A 15,790-nucleotide genomic window follows, 5' to 3' on the forward strand; every position below is an offset into this window, starting at 1 on the left:
CCATAACAAGTTTTTTCTTCTTCAAAAGAGGACACATGTTTCCATCCGGCCGTGCGATGATTGATGCACACAACGATCATACTATTATCAAAGCAAATACCCATAACAAAATATATTCAGGAAGTATACAATACCACAGTAGCAGCAAGCTAGCACAATATGAGTCATGTCAGCTGATACAATACATAACAATCAAGCACTACGAGAGCGTTACGCACTTACGCACATACCACATCAACTGAATCCAGACCAGCAATGCATGCTTGCGCAATCGACATACACCACTAGATGCATTGCCATCATAATACAACACACAGTATTTTCTTTTATTGCTCGCGGTCACTTGCATGATGATCGATGATCATCATCAGTTGATATATATATTAACCGAGGCGCAGGTCGTGGGAGCCGCCGTAGGCCATGCCGTGCAGGTTGGGCTGGCTGGGCACCACGCGGAAGGAGTACATGCTGTCCGCCGCCCCGGCGCCGCCCATCGCCACCGCCGCCACGCCGTCCCAGCCGCCCGCGGCCGGGTTGTCCACGAACCCGAACGCCGGGTCCTCGCGCATTCCCTATATGCACATCGATCATTGTATCAGCTTAACTGGGTTTTCATGACCGATTAGTAGAGATCGAGCTAGCTGGTGAACTTGATTAATTACCAGCTCCTGCTGCAGGTTCTTGTATGCCTCCTGGGAGTGCTTCACCTGCATACATATGTGGTCGTTCAGAAACGACGTGTTAGTTATATGCATGACTACAACGAGATTGGTGAGCTATACTGATACATACTCAGATCCTTGCATTGCATGGGTGGCATATACTCCCTCCATCCCATATATTAAGTGACTTTTATTACATATATATATATGTAGACGCTTTTTAGACATAAATACATCCATATTAGGACAAATTTGAATCGAACGGAGGAAGTATATATATAACACGCATCCAGTGCCAAGAACCGGAATATAATGGACATGTCACGGATAAATGCCACATGTTTTTTTCTTGCCAGAAATCCGGAACTTTTTTTTTGACCGAAAAATCCGGAACTTCTCAGATCGACGAAGGGGATGCATTTGGCATAAGTAGGAACCAATTAAGCAGAGGTAAAAAAAACATATAAAACAAGGACTAAGGGTTTTGTTAGTGTCCTTTCTAGCTAGCTAGTAATGAAAAAAAAGAGAGAAGTAAAGAAAAAAGCAAAAGAGTTCATACATCTTTTCTTAGAACACCCAAAATTAAAGCTTTTATGCACCTTTGTATTAAAGTAATTAAATGTCCATGAGTGGCAATAGGAGTAAAAATATAAGTTCAATAAGCAGCGGCACATAACACTCCACACAAACCCAAAGATTAAAAAAATTAGCATAGATTTATGAAAATAAGGCAAGTCGATCGAAAAATAGCAATAACATAAAAAGAGCCATTCTACAGGTTTGAACTCCCCAAACAAGGTGCGTGGTACCTAGTGATCTTATTTTGTCAACCAACTAATTTTGGTGGAGAGGTCAAATGATGGACAGACAACCCTACCAAGTCCAATACCTATTTGTACCAGTAAAGATAAAAACTGGCCCCGCATATGTGCATGGTGCAATAGATAATTAAGAGATCTAGCAAGCACGACAAATTAAGAGCCATTTTACGCTGAAATCATAACATCAATAGCTAATTTATCAAAGTTTGATTTTCTATATCTAGATGTACCTTTTGCTCTCTTTCTTTATCTAGTGAATTATTGGAGCATATTGTTTTCCCTCTTGGTTATTGTAGTGGATCGAGGAACTCTTAGAAGATCAATCAATCTGGTCTATGCTAGGCCAGATGACAGGGATAGGGCTAAGGAAGCATGTCTCCTTTTGAAGCGGGTAGCCAAGGGGTTATTTACCCATGATGGGTGTTGGCAAATCTTAGAGTTGCTTTTCCCTTTTTGCTTGCATGTCATGAGTTGAACTTTTGAGAATTTTGGTTGTGTGGGAACTTCGGCGATCGTATACAAGTAAAGGGATGTCTACAGTAAAGCTTTCATTGTGGAAAAAATGTCTAGTTTACATTAACTTCCATTGAGTTACTTACATGTACAAAGAGAAGGGTAAATATTAAATGTAAGAAGATTTACCAATTTGCCTCTAAAGAGGAAAGTGAGTGAGAGCTGAAACAAGTTCTCACCACTCATCTAGAACAAAAAAAAAATGATTCTCCGGTCCCTCGCGGTCACGGTTGGCAGGCGACCAAACAAACTAAGACCATTGAGCAACATTCCTAAATGTTGAAGGGAACAATCTACTCTTTTAATTTTAAGGGAGGGGATATATGCATCTTCATGGAATCTCTGCATCTATTTTGATATATTGTTCTCTATTTTGCAAAGACTCCGTATTTGAATTAACTTGTGCGAGTTTCTAATTAATTCAAAAAATATTTGCTATGTCAAAGGAAATGAATATTTGAATTCTTGGTATATTTCAAATTGCTAGTTATGGAAATATGAAAGGTACATTACCTTAGAAAATATATAACCGCATGCCAAAATGTTTCGTGTCCGAACAAATTGAAGTTTTGCTTCGTTTTCATTTTCTTCACATGCTGCCAACGTGCTAGGATTAAGTAGCAGTGTTTTTCCATTAATTAAATGGTTGCATTAACTTTTTTTCCTTTTTGAAGAATAACCAAATATATAAGTCAATAATAGCATGACTCCTTTTATAGAAAAAAGGACAGACAATTCAAAATAGTTGCGAACATCTTAAAATTTTCTTAATTTTTGGTCCTTGCTAACAATAACTAGTAAGGGGAGCTGGTATAGGATGTGATAGTAGTAGATTTCCTTGCGTATGTCTGATGATAGTTGAACTGGGTTGCTTAGGGAGGTCATAGAAGAGAGAAAAATTGATGAAAACAAAAGAGTAGAGCAACCACATAGTTATGATACATGATACTCAGTCTCTTTGTTCGTAAATATATGCCTTTTTCGGGGCATGTGTTTAACATAGTTTGATTATCACCATATACACAAAAATGTTTCAAGAGAAATATAAAGATAACATTTTCACATCATCCATTTACATATCAGTGTTGTCAAAACTAAGTTCAGTTAACTGATCGAGCTAAAACGTGTCATATATTTGGTAGTAACATTGATGGAGCAATATATATTTAGATGATTTGGTTATTAATATCGGACTTGCAAATTACTTCTACATGAGCGGCTGAAGAGACAGAAGATATCAATTAATGAATTACCAACTCTATATATGTTCTAAATATAAGACGTTTTGTCACATTTTATATTACGGAACAGAGGTGCTACCACTTATATTTAGATTCTTAACTATAGATGTTATGGGTGCGAACTCATCCCCTTTCTTTGTTCCCAGATTACATGCTATTCGCTGACAGAAGTGTGGGACATTTTTAGATAGCGTTGTGTTTGTGCCACAAAAAAAGTTTTTTTTTTGCTCCATTTATGTTGGCATGTTTCGATCTTCTACTTGAACAGAACAACCTTTAGAGTTATATACATAAGCAATTGTTCATTACCATCTTTTATGAAAATTAAGCATGCAATGAAAATTAGCAATTGTTCATTACCAATGGCAATAATCTGGAAAAAAACTAAAAAAACTATTTTCTCTTACTAATAAGCTAGCAAATTTGTGGTCGACGCAGCACTAGACACGAAGTAGCTTGATCCCCAAACCAAGTTAGCTTCAGATTTACAGTTCACATAAAGCACTACAAACGTACTACACGATTACGCAAAGCTGATCAAAACCAGATCATACGGATAAGCCGCGCAAAAGAAAAGAAAGGCGAAAGTTCTCTACCATGCATGCATTCATCAGATCGAAAAGCCAACACAGCTGTAATTAAAAGGTTTCGTTTCCATACTTCCGCAAACCATAAAGCCTCGTCGCCGGTCCTCATCTACCCAAGGGTATCATGCCACTGTGCAATCTCATCAAAATCCGTGTTTGACATGCTACTCCCAGATAGCCGGGGGACCAAACAAAGCAACCATCCATGCATTGCATTGCATGCTCATCTAGCCTAGCCAGCCGGCCAGCTACTGATCATCTAGCTACGTACCTAGCGGCTAACAGGAGAACGAGCGATGGATCTGATGGACGTACGTGTAGATGCACGATCGAGAGATAGCTCCAAGATTATTGTCCTTTGCTTTAGTTCAATTCTAGCTTATTTTTGTCAAAAGGGGACAGAACACTGCATCTATTACTAATCAACTGTGTTCGTGTACGTGTGTGTGCATGTAAGCACATGACATGCATGCTCTACTACGAGATTTTTTTTTTCAAGGGTCTAGCACTCTAGCTACTCCAAGATTTGGATCTAGAATTGCAGATGTGTGTAGAGTCTCAAAGCTGTCGTGGTGAGGGAGTCTGGAAAATGCACAGACAAACATGCTAATGCACACTGTACATTAGCATGCAATGTTGGACTGTTTTCGATTGGGTCGTCGTGGTGCCTGTCAGATCCTTGCTTCGGTCACTAGCTTGAAGGTTCAACCATTTAAGGATTGGGGAGATGGACATGTATATCACTAAGCTACTAAGATCTAAGCTACAGCTAAGGGATGGGCTATGGGGTTTTAATAATGAGAAAAGTATTTTTTTCGTCCCTCAACTTGTCGGAAAGTTCATTTCTCGTCCCTCAAAAATAATTCGTATTTTTTTCATCCCCAACTTTCAAAACCGGACACTTTTAGTACTTAAGGCTATCCGAAGCGGTTTGTCTAGCCACGTTTCCGGTTTGCACTTAATCCTGTGACCACCGAGGCTGTCGAAATTGGCCGTCGTTGGCACTGGTTATACTTCTCATCCATCTGCATCATCCATATCTTGATTGGAAAAAAAATAAGTAAAAAAATTATGCGAAAACCAGACACGTAGTTAGGAAAACCACTTTGGATGGACTGAGGAACTAAAAGTGTCCGGTTGTTAAAATTGAGGGACGAAAAAAGTACGAAATTTTTTTGAGGGACGAAAAGCGAACTTTCCGACAAGTTGAGGAACGAAAAAAATACTTTTCTCTTTAATAATAGATTCACTAAGAATGCCAATGATCGATGCAATTCAGGAAGTTCAGTTAAGGAGTGGGCATATCTCATATCTAGACAGAACATCAAATCTCACAAAATGTGACCAAATTAAATGACGGCACCATACATAGATAGATCTAGTCAGCACGAAGCTTCTGAACACTGACATGGCGGGCAAACCAAATTAAGAAACTGCAAGAAGTGGCCGACAGAAATAAGAAACGCAGATGAATTTGGGGCGATCTAGGAAATGTGCAGATTTATGTGCAGCAGAACAACCATTCCAAATTGGGCAGTTTCAAGAGATTATCGATCTACAATAAAGGAGTATATAAGAAGTGTTTGGAGAAGACATGGTTGTCACCTTCTTCTTGTAGGTTTCAGTCTGCGTGGTGATCACATGATACTGCAAAATCAAAACCGGAAGAATGAATCAATATATACGAAGATATATTATCTTGATTAAGACATACACAGCCAATTCTTTAAAAGTAATAAAGTCAATCACGCAGATTGATAACTCTTAGAGACGAAGAATACACATATATAGATTTCGTTTGAAAATAGGAGAAAAAGAACATAAATAGATCTATGAAGAAGCATGAAATATACATACGGATCTGGATGGCAGATAGGTCGTCAAGGAATCAGACAGATCTAGCTATAGAAATCGAACTAATTAAGGGAAAATCGATGAGCTAGCTAGGGTTGTTTGTGGGTGCATGCCTTCCTCTGGCGAACCTCCTTGAGAGCAGCGTCGACATTTTGCTCAAGACCGCGCAGCTCCTCGAACTCCAGACTGTCCAGATCTTCACCCATCCTTTGCCTGCGATACATAAACAGTACTTCAAACCGATCTGCTCTTGCAACTGGTTAATTAATTAGCTTTGTTCATTAAGAATCGAGCCAATTAATGAAAGAGGAAAGTGGTGTATATGTGGAACCCCATCGTGTACGCAGATATACCTGATCTCGGTGCGCAGGTTCCGATTGATGTCCTTGAGATGGTTCAGCGTGCGCTGCATATTCTGCGATCCGAAAAAAAGAAAAACAGATCAGACGTACATAGAGGAGCTCGGTCGGACATGATCAGATCTCATGTCAAATCACAATAATGCAGCAAGTGATTAGCTAGTTCGAGTAGTGAGTAAAACGATCGAGAAGGAGAAAGTGTTTTGGTTTGCAGTTATAGAAAATTGGATCAAGCATCAAATCAAAGAGACGGATCGATTGGAGGCAAGGATGCACCTCATACTGCTCGATCCACAGGCTGGTCCCGAGTGCTTGCTGGTAGCGGTCAAAGATCCCCTTGATACTGCAGGTAGATGAAGACCGAATCAAGGAGAAGCAAAGAAGAGTCAAAGACAGAGAAGTACGTACTTAAGGAAGGTAGCAGGAGCAAGCAAGCAAGCTAGAAGAGGATAATTGATGAAAGAAATCTGTGGGTTACTGACTCGATGCCGGGGCTGCAGAACTCGTGGTACTTGCCGGTGGAGGAGAACATGATGATGGCGACCTGGGCGTCGCAGAGCACGGTGAGCTCCTTGGCCTTCTTCATGATCCCCGTCCGGCGCTTGGAGTAGGTCACCTGCCTGTTGGTCGCGTTCTCGATCCGCTTTATCTCGATCTTCCCCCGCCCCATCTCCTCCGAACCAATCTCCGAAATCAGAAACTAACCTCGGATCGATCGGCCCTAAGCAATCGCAGACCACAGCCCGCAATCAAGCAAGCCAGCTGCAAAATCGACCGAGGAGGGGATCGATGGATCGAAGGAAGGAGTGCGGGGAGAAGATGCTAGGCTAACTCTCTTCTCCTTCAGCTGTTTAGTAAAGGAGCCGGGGTTGTGCGTTTTGGGGGTGGTGAGGACAGAGGTGGGGGGTGGCATGGATGGGGACGGTTGCCGAATCCGTGAAAGGCGTGGGGCACCGTGCTAGCCCGCGGGCGGCATCATCCGTCCGTCCGTGTCCGACAGTCGCGGCGTCGTGGTTTTGAGGGCCGGATGGATGTGCGGCGGTTTATTACCTCGGGGATCTTCCTTTGTTGCGCTGTTGCGTGTGTGCTCGCTCGGCTGCAGTGCTTGGCACAACGGTTAGCACGGTTCGGGGTTCTGCGGCCGGCCATCATTGCTTCTTCGGTGCTTTGCGGGTTGCGTGGCGTTGCTTGCTGGCCCTCTCTCTACTTGATCGAGGCATGCAGAAAGAGAGACCCCGGCCCGTTCGATCTGGCTAGCTGGCACTCTCGCTTGTCTTGCACGCTTAGCATTTTTGTTCTAGTGATGCTGTGCATTGAGTCGGAATTTCTCAAAAAAAAAAATCGAGTTGGAAAGACCAAATGTTTGCGATATATCCTCAAGTTGACCGCTATTCAAGTCAGGAATTCTAGTTGTCGGGCTGAAAGTTTTTGTTAGCGGGACGATAGTCTGACCGTCTGAACACGGAGTCGGGGCGACAAAAAGCAACATCTTTTACTGCCAGGCCAATTCGTTTTGAGAAGATTATATTGGGTTAATGCTAACCTCAACGTAGAAACTTAATGTCGAGAGTGATTTTTTTTTTAGAAAAGTTGCCACTTTGGAGAAGCGTTTTCTCAGCCAATTCAGCGGACAAGCTTTTGCCCTACTAAATTTCTGGAGTTGACTTCAGGTTTAAGCGGCAGACAAGCTTCTCCATATACCCGGCCTCTCCTCTCTTTCCCAAAGAGAAGTCCCACTGGCCAGAACACATTGAGGTGCATGCCACCTTGGAGTACCTGGCAATGTTCTAGCTAGCATACGAAGAGCGCGTACTGCCCACCAAGGCACCAACTAAAAACGAGAGGATCGAGAGAACGCATGAGTAGTCATATCCGTCCAATCGCTTACGGTAAGTTCACCGGGGCCGGGCATCGATCCATCAGTCCATTTATCCTGGAGCTGACGCGGCAGATCGAGAGGCCAGACAAGCAGGGACAGGACGCGATGGGCTGCGCATCATACATACTGTGGATCTCATTTCATCTCCAGCACCAGCAGCATGTACAGAGCTCGATGCATGTGGACGGATCATGCGCCCGTGGACGCAAGAGGAAACGCTCCGTGCGGCTTTCCCAGTCCAGGCACCACTTGATGAGCCCGCGGTGCCGTCTCCGGGCGCTTGGACGTGACAACTCGTTGCACAGACTACAGGGCGCGCGAGCGAGAGCGAGGAAAGTCGGTCCTTCTTTTTTCTTTTGCGTGCGTGTGCGTGTGTGTGCATGCGCTCGGGGGTAATTCGGATGCGACTTGTTTTTCTGGGGTTTGGCTCAATACTCACAAGTCACTGGACAGGCGCTAGGCGGCTAGGCCACCATCGATGGTCAAGAAGACACCGGCTGACCTTAGCTACTACTAGTAGCTCTCTCACCTGCATTTTCGAAATTTGTAGCAGCTATTGTTAATTTTGGTCAACGCTGCTTCGAAATAGGAAGCGTCTTCGTTGAAGATGGAAGCAAGCATTGAGTAAACACCTTAAACAATCTAGAAAAAGGTAGCAAAACATAAGGACTCGTGGTATAGAAACATCGGTTTTGTTATTGATAAGTCGCATGTTTTTTAACTAGAGATCAATTGACATGTTAGCAGCGGTCATCGGATTTTAATCCAACCATAGCAAGTGAAAGATGAGAGAATGAGGGTGACCCTTGGATTTTAATCCAACGGCTCTGAAACGTCAACTGAAATTTAATGCTCATTTCTTAAAAAACAGGCGACTTAAGATAATTGCTCTGTGTACAATGATCTTATATCTTATTAATGGGTGCCACTTAGGATAATTGCTACCCTCTCCGAAGTGAGTAGGGCCCCGTAGAACGCCCATGAATTTTCTCATCAACTTGATGAATTAATTTTAAGATATAGGACTTCCCTATTAGAATAGGTTGTTTGAAGGGGTCTCCTGCATCAAATATTCTACTTTTTCCCGGGTACTCGGGTTCAAATACCCATGGATTTTTTGTTTCCTTACTGGCTTCATATAATTCTGAAAACACAAGTTTTCTTGAAGCCTCTTGCTCATATCTCTCATCAAAGGGTGCTATTCTATAATGTCTCTTTAGGCAAATTAGTTGCGCAACATTATCTAGATACACATATATCTAGACACGTTTCAGTGTGTAGATACGGGTGGCCAATTAGTTAGAGCAGCAGGTGCTGTAGCGAAACTGCGTATATAGACAAATCTGTGACAATTAATTTGGATCGAAGGGAGTATCTTGCATTACAATGAGATGAACAAAAAGTTGTTTACCTTATAGCTAAGACATGATATCTTCACTCCTTTGCATCCTTGCTTGTGCAGGCCGCATCTGGGCCTGCTGCAGGTGTCTGCGGGGCTCGGCGAGGTGGTGCGGGCGCAACGGCGTGAGGTGGACGCGGCGGTGCAATGGTGCGAGGGCGTTGCGACAGTATGGCTGCAAGGCGGTGGTAGCTGCCATGTGCATGCGGACCACATCTGGGCACACGCATGGTTGGTGTGCATCGTTGGGTTGCCCAGCCGCAATATCTGCTGGGCTGGTGCAGGTGCGACGGCTACCCGGTGATGGTGGTTGCACCGAGGTGTTGTCCTTAAGGAATATCTGGGCTAGAATGTGTTGCGGCCTATAGATGGCATCGCTGGCTTGTGCACTGCTTGATCGCCAAGCTAGAGATAGGAGGGGTGAGCAGATGCAGACACTGGTGAGCCGTTGGTCGTGCCTGCAGGTGAGTCAGTTGCACCTGGCATTGATCCCCACAATTCTGATGGCACTTATGTCAATGACGACGGTGGTAGTCATGGTTGGGCCGGAAGAGGTGGAGCAGGCTTTGGGTGGTGGTACCAACTTCGCCAGAGGAGATGATGGTGTCTCCCAGTACAATGTTCAGTAGCAAATTGAAGGCCATGCAGAGAGGAGGTCCTCAAACATGGAGGCGGAGCCACCGTGGGTGATGGTTTTGGCAATGTGACATCGGCCAGTGTGGTGAGGCTGTCTGTTGCCGCTATCAATACTACTGTTGTGAAGAATAGCGATGAAGATAGGTCGGGTGACGGGGGGCTACCTCGGCAATACCCTGATTCGAGGGTTTTCGACTGAGAGAGAGCACGGGGTGCACCAGTGATCTCGTCGACTAACAAGGACTAGGGGAGTCGAAAGGTTTACCCAGGTTCAGGGCCCTCGGAAGGTAATACCCCTACGTCCTGCTTTTGGTGTATTGTATTGATCGAGATTACAGAGAAACTATGAAGCTATGGTGCGCAGATGAATCTGGTGTATGAATAGAGGTTCCCCATTCCCGACTCCCCCTCCTAGCCTTATATACTCGCGGCTAGATCTCGGGCGTGATAATCGGGAAGGTTAAATCAAATCAGTTTATTCTGGTACGAAAAGTTATGTTCCTTGGCTTGAGCCGCACTTTGAGGGACTCGACCTGCATACACTTGATGGGCCTTCAAGTGGACCCCCTGTTGGGCTGTATTGAGTATATGAAGGTTGAGGACTTGTCGGGGGGATAACCCCGGGTAGGGTCATGGCGACACAGCTCTAGCCGAGATGACGGAGACAAAACCGGCATAGTTACGTATGCCGACATCGTTAAGTTAAACTAACACTAAGCCGGCATCCCGGGCGTATGCCGGCATGGATATCTTGTTTTATAAGTTTGCAGGATAAGGACGAGCACTTTGATATCGGTGATAGCCGAGATCTCTCAACGATCTTATCCTGACCACGCAGTGCGAAGTAAAGTAAAGCCACCATCATCTCAAAAAGCGGTCAGCGCCTGCGTACCGGTGTCAGGTGACCACGCTAGAGAAGCACCGAAAGAGAATCTTTGACAGAAGCCGGCAGAGGATAGCTGTACCCGTTGTAGACTGGCAGGGAAAAGTAAAGTTATCTTGTCCCCTACGGTACTGCCTGGAGGGAACCAAGCCGCGTGCCCGGTGGAGTCCAAGGAAGATGACGTTAGACTCGGCCCACATGTCAGTGTGTCATGGACGGCCTATAAATAAAACCTTACCCCTCTGTAGATAAAAGAGGGAGAGCACTTTGAGAGGAGAGCACTTAGCCATCTAGGGTTTTCCCTTCTTCTTCTTCCTCAAGAATACAGCTCAAGGAGCGTCATTGTAGAACTTGCCTATCTCGGCTAATACAACAAAGCAGGAGTAGGAGTCTTACCTCGACAAGAGGGCTCCGTGTGTTTGTGTGTTTTGTGCGTGTTTCCCTTCACGTCCTCCTCATCCGGATCCTCCTACGTCCATCGACCCCAAGTTAAGCCATCCTATGGCATCTGCCGTGACACCACCACAACAGTTGGCGCCCACCGTGGGGCCAGCAGTGGCGCTGGCTGGAGTTTTCATCCGGACAGGAAGCTTCCTCGTCACCGAAGAGCGCGCGGTCTCCGGTTTGGTCCAGAGATTCGGCTCTCTGGGCTTCATCGACAACAACGCGTGCTGCTTCAACGGCACACCGCTTCCCTGTGCAGGCCGCTTCATCAATTTTGGCATGCACGAGGTCTATGTTGCTACTGACAGCTCGCGGCCGGCACGTCGACTGCCCCGCTGACCGAGTGGAGGTTATGGTGACGGCTCATGGCGCTGATGCGGGAAGGGACGCTGCAGGAAGTGGCGCGGTCCCAACCAAGTCCGGCAGAACAGCGAAGCTCCCTTTGGAAGCCGGAGAACATCGCCGCTCAAGCCGGCACATCGGCTCTGCCGCCGAAGCCAACTCAAATCCAGGCCTCCATCGAGCGGCTGATCGCGCCAGTGGCGTCGAATGCTAACCCGGCCTAGCTGCTGGTGGAGTTGGAGTTGGAGATGTAGAAGCTGATGAAGGAAGCCATCGACGTCGCCAACGCACGACAACAGGTCGACATCTCGCTCTGTGAGTATAACAAAGCTCATGGTCTCAGTTCTACTGCGTTTGCTAACCCTAGCAGAGTTGGGGAGGTGCGTAACCGTGGCAAAAACTTGAATGCTGAGATGACAAGAGATGGCAGGGGTGTGCCAGCTGTGTCGGCAAGTTTTGCCTCGGCACTAAAGCCGAAATACAATACCCCTGTCAAAAATCTCAGGGCTGCCGAGGCTGCGGCTGAGGAGTTGCTGAATCTTACGGGAGAGGCACTTCGGCAGCAACAGCGGCGCTTGAAAGAACTGCTCCAAACAGCTAACGAACAGAATGAGGCATACATGAGAATGCACGGCAAACCCGGTGCATCTCAGGTCATTCACTCGGCTGCAGATGCTGGTGGCCGGGTTGACAAGCAAGCATTCTCAACTGGTGGCAAACGGGACAAAAGCGTTATCTCTGGCCGGGATAAGCAGTTGGAACGCTATGACCCGGCCCTGGCCGAGAAACAAATAGTCAGAAGGGTTGACAACAGCCAAAATGGTCTGCGTCCCGGCGGCAACCGCCAAGATCAGCAGGAGCGTTACTCATTTGATCATGGGCACCGACCTCGGGGTCCGGCACCCAATATTGCTATGGGACAGCAAGGTGTCGGGCGCAACCCCCTGTATCGAGGTGAAGATTGCCGTTATGACAGTTACGATGACAAATACTCGGCCATGGCTGACGAGGGTTATATCAGGCGAGAGCGCGACAATCTCGGCCCGCTCGGAGGCCGAATTGGGAACAAGCAGGTATCACCCCTGGATGCTTGACATCGGCTTGACAGAATTTATCTGTCCGAACTTCTGGAGGAGCAAGGCCCTCCGAGACCGCGTTGCTTCGCGCATCGGATCATGAGGGAGAGACCAGCCCCCGGTTTCCAGCTGCCCAGGGGTACAAGAACATATGATGGCAGTACTAAGCCAGAAGATTGGCTGGAAGACTATGTCACAGCAGTAAGCGTGGCAGGCGGCAATCGCAGATGGGCAGTACGTTATGTACCCCAGATGCTCGTGGGACCGGTAAGGATATGGTTGAACAATTTGCCGGAAAGCAGCATCAATTGCTGGATAGACTTTGAGGAAGCATTTGTCAGCAATTTCACTAGCACTTACAAGAGGCCAAATCGTCCTCAATAGTTGTCCATGTGCAAGCAAAGAGACAACGAGACTGACCGGGATTACCTGACAAGATGGCACAATCTCCGTAATTCCTGTGAAGGGATAGTGGAATCGCAAGCCATAGCATGGTTTGCCCAGGGATGTCAGCACGGCAGCATGCTGTTGCAGAAGCTGCAAAGAGAGATGCCGACCACTCTATCTGAAATGATCAGGATCGCCGACATGTACGCGCTTGACGATCCGACTTAGCCATCGCTGATGCCGGCAGAACCACAAAGGGAGCAGCCGACATACAATTCTGCTGGGGCATTCCGGAGGAATGATCATCAAGATCATCGCAACAAGAGAAGGGATGACAAGCCGGATTACCGGTATGGGCCAGCCCATGTTGCTGCAATTCAAGACCAGCCTGACGCCGGCTCTAGTCGGTGTCAGAAACAGGAAATCAGCAGTGGGTCAAGAAGGGAGAACAAAAGAAGCCCTGGCAAGATAAGCCGAAGTATACTTTCGAGGTCGAGGTGATGTTGGATCAGCCTTGTCATTTTCACACGACTAACCCCAACAAGCCGGCGAACCACGCAACGCGGCAATGCAGCTGGATGCAACGGGCCGAGAAGGGCGAGGCAAGCCGGTTACCCCACCTCCACCCCTCACAGGCGCGAACGCGCAGATCCAAGGACCCCCTCAGGCAAACAATGCAGTCAACCAGGTGGAGGGACAAGAAATACCAGGGTATGCCGGGAGAAACGAGTACAAGGAGCATCACCAGAGCTACATGATTTTCATCACTGAGCCCACTGACAAGCAAAGTCAGCGCATGCGTGAGATGGAGGTCAATGTTGTTATGCCGGCAGTTCCAAAGTTCATGTATTGGTCGGAGCAGGAGATCAACTGGAACCGGGCAGACCAGCCCAAGGTTATGCCCAACCCTGGTGGATATGCCCTGGTGGTCGACCCGACGCTCATTGGGCCCGACATTAACGTCAAGTTCACTCGGGTTCTTATTGATAATGGGAGCAGCATCAATATCCTGTACCGGGACACGATGCTTAAGCTCGGCGTTACAGATAACATGCTTGAGCCCAGTCGGACTACCTTTCACGGTATTGTGCCGGGAGTGTCTTGTGCCCCGGTAGGCAAGATCTGAATGGACGTCTTATTCGGCACTAGGGAGAACTGTCGGACCGAAAATCTAGTGTTTGAGGTGGTGGACCTTAGCAGTCTGTACCATGCACTGCTTGGTAGGCCGGCACTCGCCAAGTTCATGGCTACTACTCACATTGGTTATCTGAAGATGAAAATGCCGGGACCAAATGGTACCATAACTATCACTGGCAACTACAAACGCTCAATGGAATGTGCGGCGGCCGGGTTTGCTTTGGCCGAGTCACTAGTCAACGCTGGCAAGAAAAAGAAATTACAAGAAGCTGTTGCGAGGGCTCAGGCAGCACAAATTGGCCTGCCGGCTATGACCAATCCCCATGGAAGTGTGGCCTTTCAGGCAGCCAAGGAGACAAAGAAGATACAGGTTGACAACGAGTTCCCGGACCGCAACGTCATCATCTAGGTTGACAGAAATTCACGGGATGCCTAGCGTCGCTGAGTCGTTTCATTAGTTGGCTAGGTGAAAAGCCTTATACCAGCTGATGAAGAAAACCGACAAATTTGTGCGGACCTAGCTTTTCAAGAGCTGAAGAAGATGATTGCTACGTCACGAATATTAGCTTCGCCAATGGAGAATGAGCCTATGTTGTTATACATTGCAGCAACAAATCGAGTTGTCAGTGCTGTCATCGTAGTGGAAAAGGATGAAAATGGCAAATTGGTGCAGAGGTCGGTATATTACTTGAGCGAGGTGTTATCATCGTCCAAGCAAAATTATCCCACTACCAAAAGATGGCGTATGGCGTATATATGGCGGCAAAGAAGCTAAAGCGTTACTTTGAGACACATCAGATCCGAGTTATATGTGAGGCGCGCGGTCTCGGAGATCATGACTAACAAAGACGCGAGCGGCCGAGTCGCAAAATTGGCTGTCGAGTTGGCACCCTATGCGCTGCAGCACGAGTTGACTGAAACCGTCGTGCTCTTCTCTTTGATGGATCGTTGATGAATGATCTCCAGAAAAACGCCAGGTGGAACTGCTGCCCGTGTGGATCTCAGGTTGGCCAAATGATCAGCCTCTTCATTACTGGCTCGGCTGACATGCGCGGGCTCACAACCATCAAAATTACCCTCCAATGTGTTGTACATATCACGGTAGGCGATCATGGTGTCTGATATTGCGTCACAGGTCTTCATTGTTTGTTGCACAACCAAGTTGGAGTCACCATAGATCATTAGACGAGTAGCGCCACATGCTTTTGCCATCCGCATGCCATGCAACAAGGCTTCATACTCAGCTTCGTTGTTGGAGGCGTTGCGGAAATGCATCTGAAAAACATAGCGCATCCTGTCCCCTTTTGGCGAGATCAGTATTACTCCTGCCCCAGCACCTTCTGCCCATTTGGATCCATCAAAGTACATGGTCCAGGCACTCGACAAATCGGGTGGGCTTGGAGTCTGCATCTCGGTCCACTCGGCGATGAAATCTGGCAACACTTGCGACTTGATTGCTTTCCGGTGCTCGTATGTGATATTCCTGGGTGAAAGCTTGATTCCCCATTGGGCGACCCATCCTGTTGCCTCTGGGTTATTGAGAATGTTGGCGAGTGGAGCCTCACTTACT

The 15,790-nt window shown here is 46.7% G+C and overlaps 1 protein-coding gene across 1 annotated transcript; it reads right to left on the reverse strand.

Moving 5' to 3' along the window:
• Positions 1 to 383: 383 nt before the first annotated feature.
• Positions 384 to 6,707, reverse strand: LOC100835899 (MADS-box transcription factor 16). The gene is made up of 7 exons (NM_001302871.1): positions 6,520 to 6,707; positions 6,314 to 6,380; positions 6,032 to 6,093; positions 5,792 to 5,891; positions 5,430 to 5,471; positions 663 to 707; positions 384 to 572 (listed from the first exon to the last, which is right to left on the reverse strand). Exons 1-7 carry the CDS (start codon positions 6,705 to 6,707, stop codon positions 384 to 386), a joined length of 693 nt encoding a protein of 230 aa, NP_001289800.1.
• Between the last annotated feature and the right edge of the window lie 9,083 nt (positions 6,708 to 15,790).

Source organism: Brachypodium distachyon, chromosome 1, assembly GCF_000005505.3.
Source record: "Brachypodium distachyon strain Bd21 chromosome 1, Brachypodium_distachyon_v3.0, whole genome shotgun sequence".
In the NCBI taxonomy this organism is placed as follows: Eukaryota; Viridiplantae; Streptophyta; class Magnoliopsida; order Poales; family Poaceae; genus Brachypodium; species Brachypodium distachyon.

Excerpts from the sequence above, each read along its gene's own strand:
- LOC100835899 (NM_001302871.1), bottom strand. The coding sequence starts at position 6,707 with ATGGGGCGGGGGAAGATCGAGATAAAGCGGATCGAGAACGCGACCAAC. Across the intron at positions 6,381-6,519 it reads TTCTGCAGCCCCGGCATCGA|TATCAAGGGGATCTTTGACC; the intron begins GTCAGTAACCCA and ends ATCTACCTGCAG. Across the intron at positions 708-5,429 it reads CTGAAACCTACAAGAAGAAG|GTGAAGCACTCCCAGGAGGC; the intron begins GTGACAACCATG and ends ATATGTATGCAG.